The sequence below is a fragment of the Scyliorhinus torazame genome, chromosome 13 (assembly GCF_047496885.1).
Source record: "Scyliorhinus torazame isolate Kashiwa2021f chromosome 13, sScyTor2.1, whole genome shotgun sequence".
Lineage (NCBI taxonomy): Eukaryota > Metazoa > Chordata > Chondrichthyes > Carcharhiniformes > Scyliorhinidae > Scyliorhinus > Scyliorhinus torazame.
In genome coordinates this window covers 184,501,871-184,516,190 of record NC_092719.1, presented here as the reverse complement: position 1 = coordinate 184,516,190, position 14,320 = coordinate 184,501,871, and the positions used below count along the sequence as shown (strand labels likewise).

General features: G+C 46.1%; 1 protein-coding gene across 6 annotated transcripts in view; it reads right to left on the bottom strand.

Annotated features, from left to right (window-relative positions):
* Nucleotides 1–14,320, bottom strand: part of iqsec1b (IQ motif and Sec7 domain ArfGEF 1b) — a 659,149-nt gene that overhangs the window by 14,377 nt on the left and 630,452 nt on the right. For all 6 annotated transcript variants that reach the window (XM_072472544.1, XM_072472550.1, XM_072472549.1 and 3 more), the window contains 2 exons: nucleotides 10,941–10,970; nucleotides 8,007–8,132 (listed from right to left, as the gene is read on the bottom strand). In XM_072472544.1, coding sequence (XP_072328645.1) covers nucleotides 8,007–8,132; nucleotides 10,941–10,970 — 156 coding nt within the window. The remainder of the gene's footprint in view (nucleotides 1–8,006; nucleotides 8,133–10,940; nucleotides 10,971–14,320) is intronic.

Genomic DNA, 14,320 nt, shown 5'->3' with positions numbered 1-14,320 from the left:
AAGGACAAAATGGCGGCGGGCAGAGACCAGGCAGCGTGGATGCAGTGGGCGGAAGAGCAGCAGGAGGGTATCCAGCGCTGCTTCAGAGAGATTAAAGCGGACCTGCTAGAGCCAATGAAGGTGTCTATTGATAAGCTGCTGGAGACACTGACGGCCCAGGGAGTGGCAATCCGCGAGGCTCGACAAAAGATCTCTGACAATGAGGACGAGATCTTAGGCCTGGCGGTAAAGGTGGAGGCGCACGAGGCGCTCCACAAGAAATGGCAGGGGCGGTTTGAGGGGATGGCGACTCAGTCGAGGCGGAAGAATCTGCGGATTCTGGGCCTCCCAGAGGGGCTGGACGTGGGGGCCTATGTGGTCACCATGTTGAATTCGCTGCTGGGAGCGGGGTCCTTCAAGGGGCCCCTGGAGCTGGAAGGGGCCCATAGAGTGCTGGCGAGGAGGCCCAAGGCTAACGAGGCTCCGCGGGCGGTGCTGGTAAGGTTCCATCGGTTCGTCGATCGGGAGTGTGTGCTCAGGTGGGCCAAGAAGGAGAGGAGCAGCAGGTGGGAGAACGCGGAGGATCGGATATATCAGGACTGGAGTGCGGAGGTGGCGAAGAGGGGGGCCGGGTACAATCGAGCGAAGGCGGTGCTGCACAGGAAGGGGGTGAAGTTTGGCATGTTGCAGCCGACGCGATTGTAGGTTACCTACAAGGACCGGCACCATTATTTTGAGTCTCCGGAGGAGGCGTGGGCCTTTGTTCGGGCCGAGAAGTTGGACAGAGATTGAGGGTCGGGACGAGCAATTGGGGACGACGGATGATGTGCTAGGTTTATTTTTGTTTTGAGGGGGGGGCCTTTGTATTGCTCCGGGTTTCTTTTTCTTTGTGTTTTTTCTCTTTTGGGTTGGTGAGGGTGGCTGGGGCGGGTTGGGCACTGTTTTCGTTGGGTTGGTCGGGGGGGGGCTCTTGGAGGTGAGATGGGGCCCCGCGGGGGAGGGGGAGGCCCGGGTCAGAGGTGGCGGAGCCTGGTAGGTGGAAAGCGCGGGTATTTTCCCGCGCTGAAGACTGGAGGAGGAGGGGCCGGGGCCGGGAAGCGAGGGTTGTTTCCCACGCTTAGAACAGAAGGGGAAGGGGGAGAGCCTATGGATGGGGACGGGAGAGGAGGGTGTGCCACACAATGTGAGGAGTCGAAGGAGAGGCGGGAGTGGCCGGGGTCAGCAGGAGTCAGCTGACTTGCGGAAGTGCAATGGGGGGAGTAAATCAGCTAGGATGGGTCCTAGCCCGGGGGTGGGGGGGAATCGAGTTGCTGCTGCTATGGTCAAGGAGGAGCTGGAGCGAGTGGGGGGGGGGGGTCGAGACGGGGGTATGCCGCTGTGGGGAATGGGCCGGCTGTGGGGTGCGGGCGCGTGGCTGGCCGAGGAGGGGTCATGGCTAGTCGGCGGGGGAGGAGGGCGGGTAGCCCCCTGATCCGGCTGATAACCTGGAATGTAAGGGGACTGAATGGGCCGGTTAAGCGGGCCCGCGTGTTCGCGCACCTGAAGGGGCTCAAGGCGGATGTGGTTAAGCTCCAGGAGACACACCTGAAGGTGGCAGACCAGGTAAGACAGAGGAAAGGGTGGGTAGGTCAGGTGTTTCACTCGGGGCTGGATGCCAAAAATTGAGGGGTGGCGATCTTGGTGGGAAAGAAGGTGTCGTTTGAGTCATCGAGCATTGTGGCAGATAATGACGGCAGGTACATAATGGTAAGTGGTAAGTTGCAGGGAGAGAGGGTGGTACTGGTCAATGTATATGCCCTGAACTGGGACGATGCGGGTTTTATGCAGCGTATGTTGGGTCGGATCCCAGACTTGGAAGTGGGGGGCCTGATAGTGGGGGGAGACTTTAACACGGTGCTGGACCCGGCACTGGATCGCTCCAGGTCAAGGACGGGTAAGAAGCCGGCGGCGGCTAGAGTGCTGATGGGGTTTATGGACCAGATGGGAGGGGTGGACCCTTGGAGATTTGCAAGGCCGGGGGCTAGGGAATTTTCATTCTTCTCCCATGTCCATAAGGCTTATTCCAGAATCGACTTTTTCATCCTGAGTAGGGCGTTGATAGCGAGAGTAGAGGATACGGAGTATTCGGCAATAGCCATTTCGGACCACCCCCCGCATTGGGTGGACTTGGAGACGGGGGAGGAGAGGGACCAGCTGTGGCGCTTGGAGGTGGGGCTGTTGGCGGACGAGGAGGTGAGCGAGCGGGTCCGAGGAAGAATAGAGAGGTACCTGGAGACCAACGACAATGGGGAGGTCCGAGTGGGGATGGTATGGGAGGCACTGAAGGCGGTGGTGAGGGGAGAGCTGATCTCCATTAGGGCCCATAAGGAGCGGAGGGAGAGGGGGGGGGGGGAAAGAGGGAGAGGCTGGTGGGGAGATGGTGAGGGTAGACAGGAGGTTTGCGGAGGAGTCCGAGGAAGGATTGTTGAGGAAGAGGCGCAGCCTCCAGGCTGAATTCGACCTGGTGACCACCAGGAAGGCGGAGGTGCAGTGGAGGAAGGCCCAGGGGGCGGTCGACGAGTATGGGGAAAAGGCAAGCTGGATGCTGGCGTATCAGCTTCGGAAGCGGGACGCAGCTAGGGAGATCGGGGGAGTTAAGGACAGGGGAGGGAGCATGGTGCGGAGTGGGGTTGGCATCAATGGGGTCTTCAGGGACTTCTGCGAGGAATTGTACCGATCCGAGCCCCCACGGGAGGAGGGAGGGATGGGCCGTTTCCTGGACCAATTGAGGTTTCCAAAAGTGGAAGAGGGACTGGTGGCGGGATTGGGGGCCCCGATTGTGCTGGAGGAGCTGATCAAAGGGATAGGAAACATGCAGGCGGGGAAGGCACCAGGGTCGGACGGTTTCCCGGTCGAATTCTATAAAAAATATATGGACCTGTTGTTAGTTAGGACCTTCAAAGAGGCAGGAGAGGGGGAGGCTTTACCCCCGACGATGTCCCGGGCACTGATGTCCTTGATCCTGATGCGGGACAAGGATCCCCTGCAGTGTGGGTCTCACAGACCGATTTCCTTGCTAAATGTAGATGCCAAGGTGCTGGCGAAGGTCTTAGCCACGAGGATTGAGGATTGTGTGCCGTAGATCATCCATGAAGACCAGACGGGGTTTGTGAAGGGGAGGCAGTTGAACGTGAATGTGCGGAGGCTTTTGAACGTTATCATGATGACGGCGAGAAGGGGGAGGTGGAGATAATGGTGGCGATGGACGCTGAGAAAGCCTTCGATAGGGTAGAGTGGGGGTACCTGTGGGAGGTGCTGAAGAGGTTCGGGTTTGGGGAGGGGTTTGTCAGGTGGGTTAGGCTGTTGTATGAGGTCCCGATGGCGAGTGTGGCCACAAATAGGAGGAAGTCCGAGTATTTTCGGTTGCACCGAGGGACGAGACAGGGGTGTCCCCTATCCCCCCTGCTCTTCGCACTGGCGATTGAACCCCTGGCTATGGCACTGAGGGAGTCAAGGAACTGGAGGAGGTTGGTGCGGGGTGGGGAGGAGCACAGGGTGTCGCTTTATGCGGACGACCTGCTGCTGTATGTGGCGGACCCGGTGGGAGGAATGCCGGAGGTAATGAGGATTCTTAGGGAATTCGGGGACTTTTCGGGTCAACATGGGGAAGAGCGAGCTGTTTGTAGTTCATCCAGGGGACCAGGAGAGGGGGATTGGCGAGCTCCCACTAAAAAGGCGGAGAGGAGCTTCAGGTATCTGGGAGACCAGGTGGCCAGGAGGTGGGCTGCCCTGCATAGGCTTAATTTTACAAGGCTGGTGGAGCAAATGGAGGAGGAGTTCGAGAGGTGGGATGCATTGCCGCTGGCCTTGGCGGGTAGGGTGCAGTCAATCAAAATGACGGTGCTCCCAAGGGTTTTGTTCCCGTTCCAGTGCCTCCCCGTGTTTATCCCAAAGGCCCTTTTCAGGCGGGTTAACAGGAGTATAATGGGGTTTGTGTGGGCGCGAGGGACTCAGAGGGTGAGAAGGGTGTTCATGGAGTGGAGTAGAGATAGGGGGGGACTGGCGCTGCCCAACCTCTGTGGATACTACTGGGCCGCCAATGCGACGATAGTGCGCAAGTGGGTGATGGAGGGGGAGGGGGCTGCATGGAAGAGGCCGGAGATGGCATCTTGTGTGGGTACGAGTCTGGGGGCGCTGGCAAAGGCGCCGCTGCCGCTCCCTCCAAGGAGGTATACCACGAGCCTCAAAATTTGGGGGCAGTGGAGGCGGCACAGGGGGGAAGTGGGGGCCTCAGCGGGGACCCCATTACAGGGGAACCACCGGTTCGCCCCAGGAGTAACAGGTGGAGGGTTTGCGGGGTGGCGCAGGGCAGGGATACGAAAGTTGGGGGATCTGTTTGTGGACGGGAAGTTCGCGAGCCTGGGTGAGCTGGAAGAGAAGTACGGGCTCCCCCCCCGGGGAACACCTTCAGGTACTTACAGGTAAGGGCGATTGACAGACGGCAGGTGGTGGAATTCCCGCGGCTACGGCCACACACAGTACAGGACAGGGTGCTCTCGGGGGGGTGGGTGGGAGTGGGGAAGATCTCGGAAACCTATCAGGTGATGCAGGAGGAGGAGGAGGCCTCGGTGGTGGAGGTAAAAGGTAAGTGGGAGGTGGAGTTGGGAGAGGAAATTGAGGAAGGGACGTGGGCAGAAGCCCTGGGGAGGGTGAACTCTTCCTCATCGTGCGCGAGGCTCAGCCTCATACAGTTTAAGGTGCTGCACAGGGCACACATGACCGGGACAAGGATGAGTCGGTTTTTTGGGGGTGAGGACAAGTGTGTTAGGTGCTCAGGGAGCCCAGCAAACCACACCCATATGTTCTGGGCATGCCCAGCGCTGGAGGAATTTTGGAAGGGCGTAGCGAGGATAGTGTCGAGGGTGGTAGGATCCAGGGTCAAACCGGGCTGGGGGCTCGCAATATTTGGGGTGGCAGAGGAGCCGGGAGTGCAGGAGGTGAAAGAGGCCGGAATTCTGGCCTTTGCGTCCTTGGTAGCCCGGCGAAGGATTCTTCTTCAGTGGAAAGATGCGAGGCCCCCAAGCGTGGAGTCCTGGATCAACAATATGACAGGGTTTATTAAGTTGGAGAGGGTGATATCCGGCTTGAGAGGGTCGGTACAAGGGTTCTTTAGGCGGTGGCAACCGTTCTTAGACTTCCTGGCAGAACGGTAGACTTTGGTCAATGGCAGCAGCAACTCGGTGGGGGGGGGGGGTCTCTTTCAGTTGTATAAATGCGAATATTTCTGCATCAAGGATTAATAATCTGGGGCACGGTGACACAGTGGTTAGCACTGCTGCCTCACGGTGCTGAAGACCGGTGTTCGATCCCAGCCCCGGGTCACTGTACGTGTGGAGTTTTCACATTCTCCCCGTGTCACCCCAACCCAAAGAAGATGAGCAGGGTAGGTGAATTGGCCACACTAAATTCCTTTTTAATTGGAAAAAAAAAGAATTGGATATTCTAAATTTAAAAAAAATCAAGGATTAATAATCTGCAGTTATGAAAAGCTTTGTCCAGTGCTTTGAAAGGAAACTTACACATAGTCAGATCGCCAATGTACTAGAGATGATATTCTAGCAAAGAATAATTTTCCTATCAGGAAAATTTTAGTGAAGGGGATAATCAAACATTTAAATGGAGTACATGACTCCACCAATTCCTCTTGATGGAACTTTATAATTACTCATACAAAGTGAGAAGCACTTCCCCAAAATAATCACAAAGAATTATTATCAATTTAAAAGTCCGTTTGTGGCTGATTTTTGATAATGTGCATCCAAGCTATATGCGAATGAGATTGTTAGGAAATGGACTTGTGGGTGTTTCTCAGCTCAAGGCACAAAAAACAAACTAAATAATCAAAAAGCTTTGAAATAAATCAAAAAGATATCATATACAACATGCTACTGAAATTTGAATGGGATCCAGAGCCCTTGCCCTATCGAACAGTGATTCAGTTTAAGAACCTTAATTTCAATATTCTGATTCTCTAATTTAATGGCCCTACAATTGCTTCAAATGAATTTAAATGACAGCACACAATTGGTGACCTTTACAAATAAAACATGCTGTGAATACCAAATCATTACACTGTTCTTTCCAATGTTTAACTGAAGATGGATTAACTCTGATATGAATATTAGGGTAATTTTAATTACTGTTTTCTAACAAAGTGATTAGTTAATTGTTACCAATTTTTGCTAAAGCCGAACATATAATAATTAATTGTTCAGTGGAAAGAATCTCAAGCAAAGCAGATTTTATTTCAATTTTATTCAAGCACAAAAACATTTCTCAAACCGTTGCCTTGATTAACCAGAATTGTGCAAATCTATGGGCAGAGTAAGAAAAGGTTGGCTTTTCTCTCCATTAGTCACCTGTGGAACTTGGAAGAACACTTTCAACACTAAAATGTTCGAATGCTCATTTTACTCGTCTTGTAAAATCATTCGGTACATTTCAATAGAAGATAAATGTATCGCAAGATTCCTCTCACTCCTTCATTTTATTGTTAGTTATTTTATATATGCAACAAACCAGAGTTAATTATTGATTTTTTAAGGTCAGGGTCCTTTGAGGAAGAGTGATCATAATATGTTGAATTTCATACTGAGTTTGAATGTGAAGTGGTTAAATCATACCTAGGGTCTTAAATTTAAGCAAAGCCAATTATCTAAGTATGAGGGTTGAGTTGGATAAAGCAGAACATACATGAAATGTGTCTTATGCTGAGAAATACCCACAAATCCGTTCCATAACAATCTCATTCCACATAGCTTGAATGTTCCTTATCAACAATAATGAGACCAATACCTAATAAAAGTAAGCAACTTGAATTGATTAAAATTAAAGAAGTAGATAAATGAAATGTGACTAAAAAGCTATCAAGCCCCTGAACTTAATCTCCAATAACATAGGGTGTTAATAGAGGTGGTTGCAGAGATAGCAGGTGTATTGGTTTTCACCTTCCATAATTTTCTAGATTCTATAACAGTCTGCATGCATTGGAAGATGGAAAATGTACCTTTCGTGTTCAAGAAAGGAAGGAGAGAGAAAACAGAACTGTATGTCAGATAGCCAGGCATCATTTGTAAAGAAAATGCTAGGTTTTATCATTCGTGACGTGGTAACAGGGCACTTAGAAAATCAGAAAATTATCAGGCAGAATCAACACATTTTGGGGGGGAAATTGCATTTGAAAGATCAATTAGTTTTTTGCGAGTGTAACTAGCAGGATAAATACGTGGAGTGGGGGGGGGGGGGGGGGGAAAGAGAGGGGTCATGGTAGTGGCAGTGAATGTAGTATATTCGGATTTTCAGAAGACATTCGATGAGGTGCTACACAAGAAATCATTGCACAAGGTTAGAACGCATTGGATTGGAGGTAATAAATAAGCATGAATTGAGAATTGGTTAATGGGCAGTGACCAGAGAGAAGGAATAAACAAATCTTGTAACTATGAAGTACCACGAGGATCAATGCCTGGGCCTCAGCTATTTATTATCTATATCAATGAATTAGCAGGCGGGAACCAAGTGTAATATATCCAAGTTCACTGAAGATGTAAAGCTGGATGAGAAAGTGAGCATGGCAGTAACAGTGCAGATGGATATAGACAGGTTAAGTGAGTGTGCAGGAACATGACAGCATAATATGGGGAATTGTGAAACTGTCCAGTTTGGTACCATCTGCCAGTCTTTGATGATGGGGGTCAATAGGCTTTCAACACACAAAATTTAACTTAATTGCCACCTAAGATAGAATTTTTCATTCCCAATATTTGAGCAGTGTTGAGTTATTCCAATACCAATCAACGGAATGCCCTAATCAGAGGAATCAAGTGAGACAGTCCAAATTTGCTAGAATGAAGTCTCAGAATTACCTGAAGGTGATAACAACATTACAAAGTACTGCACTAAGGAATAGTTTTAAGATTAGGAGTGATGCGGTGTTAAAGCTGTTTTAGCATCCAATTGAATCTTAGTTAAGTTGAATGGTTACATACCACAAGGAGGTCATTAAACAAGAAGATTTCTCGCTGATGTAAGCCAAGTTTCTGTGGCTTGTTGGGATCTGGAACCTCAAATAATCGGCAATAGCAGACTAATCTTCGATGGGGTAGGGAAAGTACCTGAAATGACAAAGATCAGCAGAGCATTTCAATATCATTCATACTGTCACAATAGATCATGCAGGTGACCTTGAGGTTTATGTTCAGAAACTACCAAGGTGCTATGGATATCTTTAAAACTTAAATGTTCAAAAAGTGGGATGAACCTTGAGCTCATAAAAACATTTCAACTACACAAATTTATTGTCTAGATTGAATAATGATCGCAAAATATGTTTGCGCAAAATCACCATGTCAACTTTCACAGAAACCTCACATCAATAATTCCTTTTCACAGAAAATTATTTTCCTATTTCTACAGACTTTTGTTACCTTTCAAGAATGGTACATTATTAACAACATGCATATTATTTTGCATTCCTTGAAGACGTTTAAACTCCATGATCAAATAGAAGCTTTATTATCCCATAAGACCTATTCCTTTAATTTTGCATCATGTACAATATAACCAATTCAAATAGATTATCTGGTTATTATCTCACTGCTTTCCATTTCTGGGAATTTGCTGTGCACAAATTGGCTGCCATGTTGCCCTCATTATAACAGTGATTACACTATAAACGTACTTTATTGGGATTTCCTGAGGTTTTGAAATGTAAGTTTATTCTTTCTTTTACAGTCCTTTTGTATCCTTCTCCCTGCCATCGGCCACTCTCACCTCCAACAAATACGAGATGCCCATGAATTTATTTGTCACCAAAATAAGGCCAACTGCTCAGCTACCAATTCTCCTCCCTTGCCTCAGCCCACCTGCCAAGCTTCCCTTCAGGTTCCTCCCGTCAGCCCTAACCTTGAACTGACATATTTCCCTAGCTCATCTTCTCCATGAAAATCACCAGCTGCTCTATCAACCTTACTTGTATCAAACCGCTGACTACCCAACTTACCTTCCTGGTCTTCATGCTTCTTGTATTGGTAGAAACTCCCAAATCCGTGCCCATTTTGCTGGCAACTCTATCTTTGAGCTCCTAGTATCAAGTTTCCTCTCCTGTCACAGGCAGAGTAAATCAGCAGAAACTTCTGGCAACTGTACATTTACAGTTAAACTGTTGAAATCTGCAAGTTGTTGTTCAAGTTGGCCAGTTCCTTCAGATGAACATAGAACATATAGTGCAGGAGGAGGCCAATGGGCCCATCGAGTCTGCACCGACCCACTTAAGCCCTCACTTCCACCCTATCTCCATAACTCAATAAATCCTCCTAACCTTTTTTGATCACTAAGGGCAATTTATCATGGCCAATCCATCTAACCTGCGCGTCTTTGGACTGTGGGAGGAAACCGGAGCACCCGGAGGAAACCCACGACCACACGGGGAGAACGTGCAGACTCCGCACAGTGACGCAGTGGGGAATGGAACCTGGGACCCTGGCGCTGTGAGGCCACAGTGCTATCCATTTGTGCTACCGTGCTTCCCTATACTGGTATCTTACAGAGTGTTGGCATTGAAGATAAAATTGGTGTATCTAAATGATACTCACTAAACTTGACTGATCAAATTAGGGCTTGTCCAGAAATTTTTTATCTGTGCGATGGGTCTTAATTACTGCCGGAAAATGACTCTGGCATTGAAACTGAATATTTAGATGTGGAGTCTCATTCCTTCAGATTTTAATCTTTTGGTGATACAGGTTTAAAAAAAAATATTTTCTTTGTTTCTTGTCCAGGTCTCTTAAGTCCAGCAATCTGATTGGTTAAGGAGATACACGGTCGGTTGCAACCGTGAATACCTGGGAATATTCAGCAGGTCAGGCAGCACCTCGAGAGGGAGAAACAGTTAACATTTCAGATATGATAAGAAGCTATTGCTCTGAACCTTTAACTGTGCTTCTCTCTCCATAGATGCTGCCTAACCAGCTGAGTATTCCCAGCATTTTCTATTTTTGTTTCAGATTTCCAACATGCGCAGTATTTTACTTTTGTACACAGTGTTCATACGTGTCCTGGATCTCTTGTACATGGCACTTAACCAAACTGGCTTTCTTGTCACAACAAATTCCAGAGCAAACATCCAGAAGGTCGTGGGCAAATGTATGTGTAATAAATGGCTTGCGCAGTTTGTTGGCAGCAAACCACAAATACTGGACCAATGTATTTTCTGCAAGGCTGACACTGAGGTGTCATATTGAGGGAATACTGCTCTGCTGGAAGTGCCTTCTTTCAGATTCGATGTTAAACTGAAGCCCCATCTGCTTGCTCAGGTAGATGATAAGAACCTCTGGCACCATTTCCAAGAAGAGGAGAGTTAACACTGATGTCCTGGGCAAAATTGATCCCCCAATCAATATCACAATAAAAGATTATCCGGTCATTATTACATCTTTCATTGTGGGAGTTTGCTGTGCACATTTACCATGTTTCTTACATCACAACACTGATTACATACAAAAGTACTTCATTGGTTGTAAAATGTTTTAAGATATGGTCATGGAAAGCATTACAAAAATGCATGTTTTTCTTTAAAATGCTATCGCAGTATTCAAGTGGGCAGGCTAATACCCATCTTTAGAATGAAACCAAGGATGAGTGCTAAATATAGCCTTGCCACTATCCCGTGAACAAATTAGAAAACATGATTGCTTGCCAATTGTAAACTTTTAGCATTCCTAAAAATCAACATTATGGTCACTGCATTGTCTTTTTTTTTTAAAAAACGCAATTTATTCAAATGGTCATTGTATTGTCAGTATGCAAGACCTAATACAGTTTCTATTGTTCCTACAGTGATACATTGATTTTATTTACAGCATCGAAAATCTGCATTTAAAATAATATAATGAAAATAGGTCAAAATGAAAAGAAATACCTACACAACCAAGTCCATGATGTAGAGATCCAATCTGAAGGAGAAACACATAGACAGTAAATTAAATTTCAAAGGGAAACGGGATTTCAAATCACAACACTGTAAGCATATTGTGCTTTAAAACTAATTTGGACCGAACAAAATATAGAAACAAGTCATATATTATAGATTTGTGCAGTGGTTGAAATTTAGTCCAACTACATTGAACGTTTAGGCTATTAACAGTGTTGTCCTATTTTCAATCTTCCTTTCCTAAAGAAAAGTGCACCTTCCCCACAACGTTCATTCTTTGTATAAGCATCCTGCATCGCTACATCAAGTTTTCTTGCTAATTAATGGGAACTAACTCAAGTACTATTGCTGACTGTATTTCATTAATTTCATTATTATACAGAACTAGGTTTTTAATGTTTTTATTTGATGCACCCTCAATAAGAACGGTTGAGAGATGACTTAGGAGGGAATTGTGGCTTGGGACGCCATCGACCAAATGTTTTATTGGTTTGAAAGGTGTAGAAAAGGTTAACTGATCCAAAAAAAAAAAAAAAAAATCAAGCTTCATCAGTCCGGTAAAGTGTGAGAGCAGACAACTTGTGTGGGGGAAACAGGGAGATAAACAACTCCCAAGAGGATGGAGGTAAAATAGTGCCTTGAATCCTAGACAGGATATCTGGGTGTGAAGATCACCATGTTCTCACTGTTTGGCATTGGAAGCTAAGATCTTGACAGTTTGATATGACCTGGGTGGGCACAGATGGTTTAATGACAGCCTTTGTCATTGGACCATTCAAATGATAGCTACTAGACAATGATTTGGTTAAATTATTCCCCATAAACCTTGGTGTGTAAATAAAGTATGAGAAGGTATACCTTGAACACAGATTTTGAGAAGTTTTTACATGTCGTTGATTAATGCCACTGTACCTGGGGCAGAACAGGAAGCCTTTATATGGGCATCACGCCTCTACCGAAAGTGGAGTGATAATGCGGTTACGTTGTGATACTCCTGTCTCAGACATTAGCATGTGTCAAGTTTTTTTTTAACCTATATACCGAATAAAATATAACGACTGTCACCAATACCCATTATCACTTCAAATTTGGGAACAGGTTAACTGGCTCCCTATAATTGGCCCAATTTTCTTACACTGGTTTCTAGAAAGGATTTTTAGATATATTAACTGTAGATATGGTCTATAATGTTACCACTAGACTCTGTGAACCAAATAACTATGTTCAAAATAAAGGAAATTCAACAGAAAAAGTGGACTAAAATGACCAGTGGGTTTATTTAAATTGCAAGTCCTGTTTATTTTTTTTATTCATTCGGGGATGTGGGAGTCGCTGGCTGTGCCAGCATTTATTGCCCACCCCTAATTGCCCTTGAACTGATTGGTTTGCTAAGCCATTTCAGAGGAAATTTAGGAGTCAACCATATTGCTGTGGATCTGAAGCCCAGAGCAGGTAAGGGTGGTAGATTTCCTTCCCTAAAAGACACTAGTGGACCAGATGGGTTTTTACGACAATTGACAATGGTTTCATGGTCATCAGTAGTCTTTTAATTCCAGATTTTTATTGAATTCAGATTTCAACATCTGCCATGGTGGGATTCGAACCCGGGTCCCCAGAGCATTACCCTGGGTCTCAGGATTATTAGTCCAGTGACAATATCACAGTGCCACCGCCTCCCTTAGTTAACATTTAATATGCAGTGCTGAGTGCTTTTTCAGTGTATCCAGCTCCCTTGAGTTCAGCAGTGTTTAAAATTCTTCAATATTAAGGGTCAATTTTCTCCCTTCGAGGCATTAAAACGCCAGAATTGGAACATCAAGTCAGGAATAGGGTTTTCCAAGATTAGATAGAAAGTGCAGGGAAGAGCAGAAACAGCTTGTAGCTAAATCTCTTAAACACGGCAGACACTATTTAAAGGTCAAATTGCATTCTGCCGGAAAACTAAAATTGGCTGATGAATGACTTTGAACATTTTGATTTGCAGACACCGTTTTGAAGGTGGTTCGAGTAAAAGTGCAGCAAAGGAGGATTTCCTTTTTGGGACCTTGGTGCACATTGAACAGAACCCACGTTCAGCAGGAGGTATGGCAAACTGCCAATGAATATTGACAAAATAGAGAAGAAAGGTTAGTAATTTAAGCTGAACCAGTATTTCACGATGCAAAGCAGATGGGCAAATTGGGTACATCCAAAAGGGTTTAATCTCACCCCATTTTGCCATGTTTGCAGCTGAATTCGAAGATCACAGCAAATGCAGTTGGAATGCAGGGCAACGTGATGCATAACAATCAAAATAAATCCAATCGAATCAAGGTGAATAGATCACACCCAGGGCATGAGAATATAGCAGACTGGAATTTGGAGGAGTCGCTAATGTTAAGAGGTTAAAATGTCACCCCTTTCTCGATCATTCTTCTTCCCCTTATTCGCTCCTTTCTACACTCCAGGATACCACCATGACTTACCTCATCAGCAATATAACCTCTGTCTGAAGGAATGTCTTGGTAATCAACATCCTAACTTGCATTTCTTTTCTGTAACTTTCAATGAATTCAAGGACCAACGAGATCTCAATGCTAAAAATGCCAGCAATCTCAGCCTCCTCCATTAATCACTCATTTTATGGTGATCTTTAAGGGACCCAAAGCCTTGTCAAATAGACACACTTATACATTTCACTCTGATGTCATTGTGAATGGAGATTGTGGCTGCATCAATTGACAGAAAAGCACCAACCAATCAAAACAATTCAACTTCTCTACACATAACAAGTCCACTCATCTGCTGCAGTATATATTCCATCCAAGCTTAGTTTGGTCAAACAGGCAGTCCCAATTTGCGGTGTTTATCATCTTAGATGCACCTCCTCCTCTTTATAGCATTCAAATCAACCTTGCACTCTTCTCAGCCTCAGTGTGCTGTGGATATGTTCGTTTGGTAGGGCCTGGGTACTGACGATGTATTAGAAACCATGCAAATTTATAATCCACACAAAACAATTGCAAATTTCAACTCGAGTTCATGTTATCAGCACAGAAAGTGCACATGCTGTAGTGAGGCCATGTCACTAACATTCCCAATAGTCCATCACTGCACCAAATAGCTTTTAACTTCAAATTGGGCATTTGCTTCAGCTTGTCTCGGACCCAAATGCCTTATCCCTGCACGGGACTGGTATAAATAAAGAGCACTTTGCTGCTGACATGTCTGACTAATGACAGAAATGGTGTCTGCGCATGTGCAGTCAAGTGCTCATGTACAGTCAAGTGCTCATGTACAGAACTCTCCCACCCGACTTACTCATTCTTCCATTGGGCAGGAGATACAAAAGTCTGAGAACATGCACGAACAGACTCAAAAACAGCTTCTTCC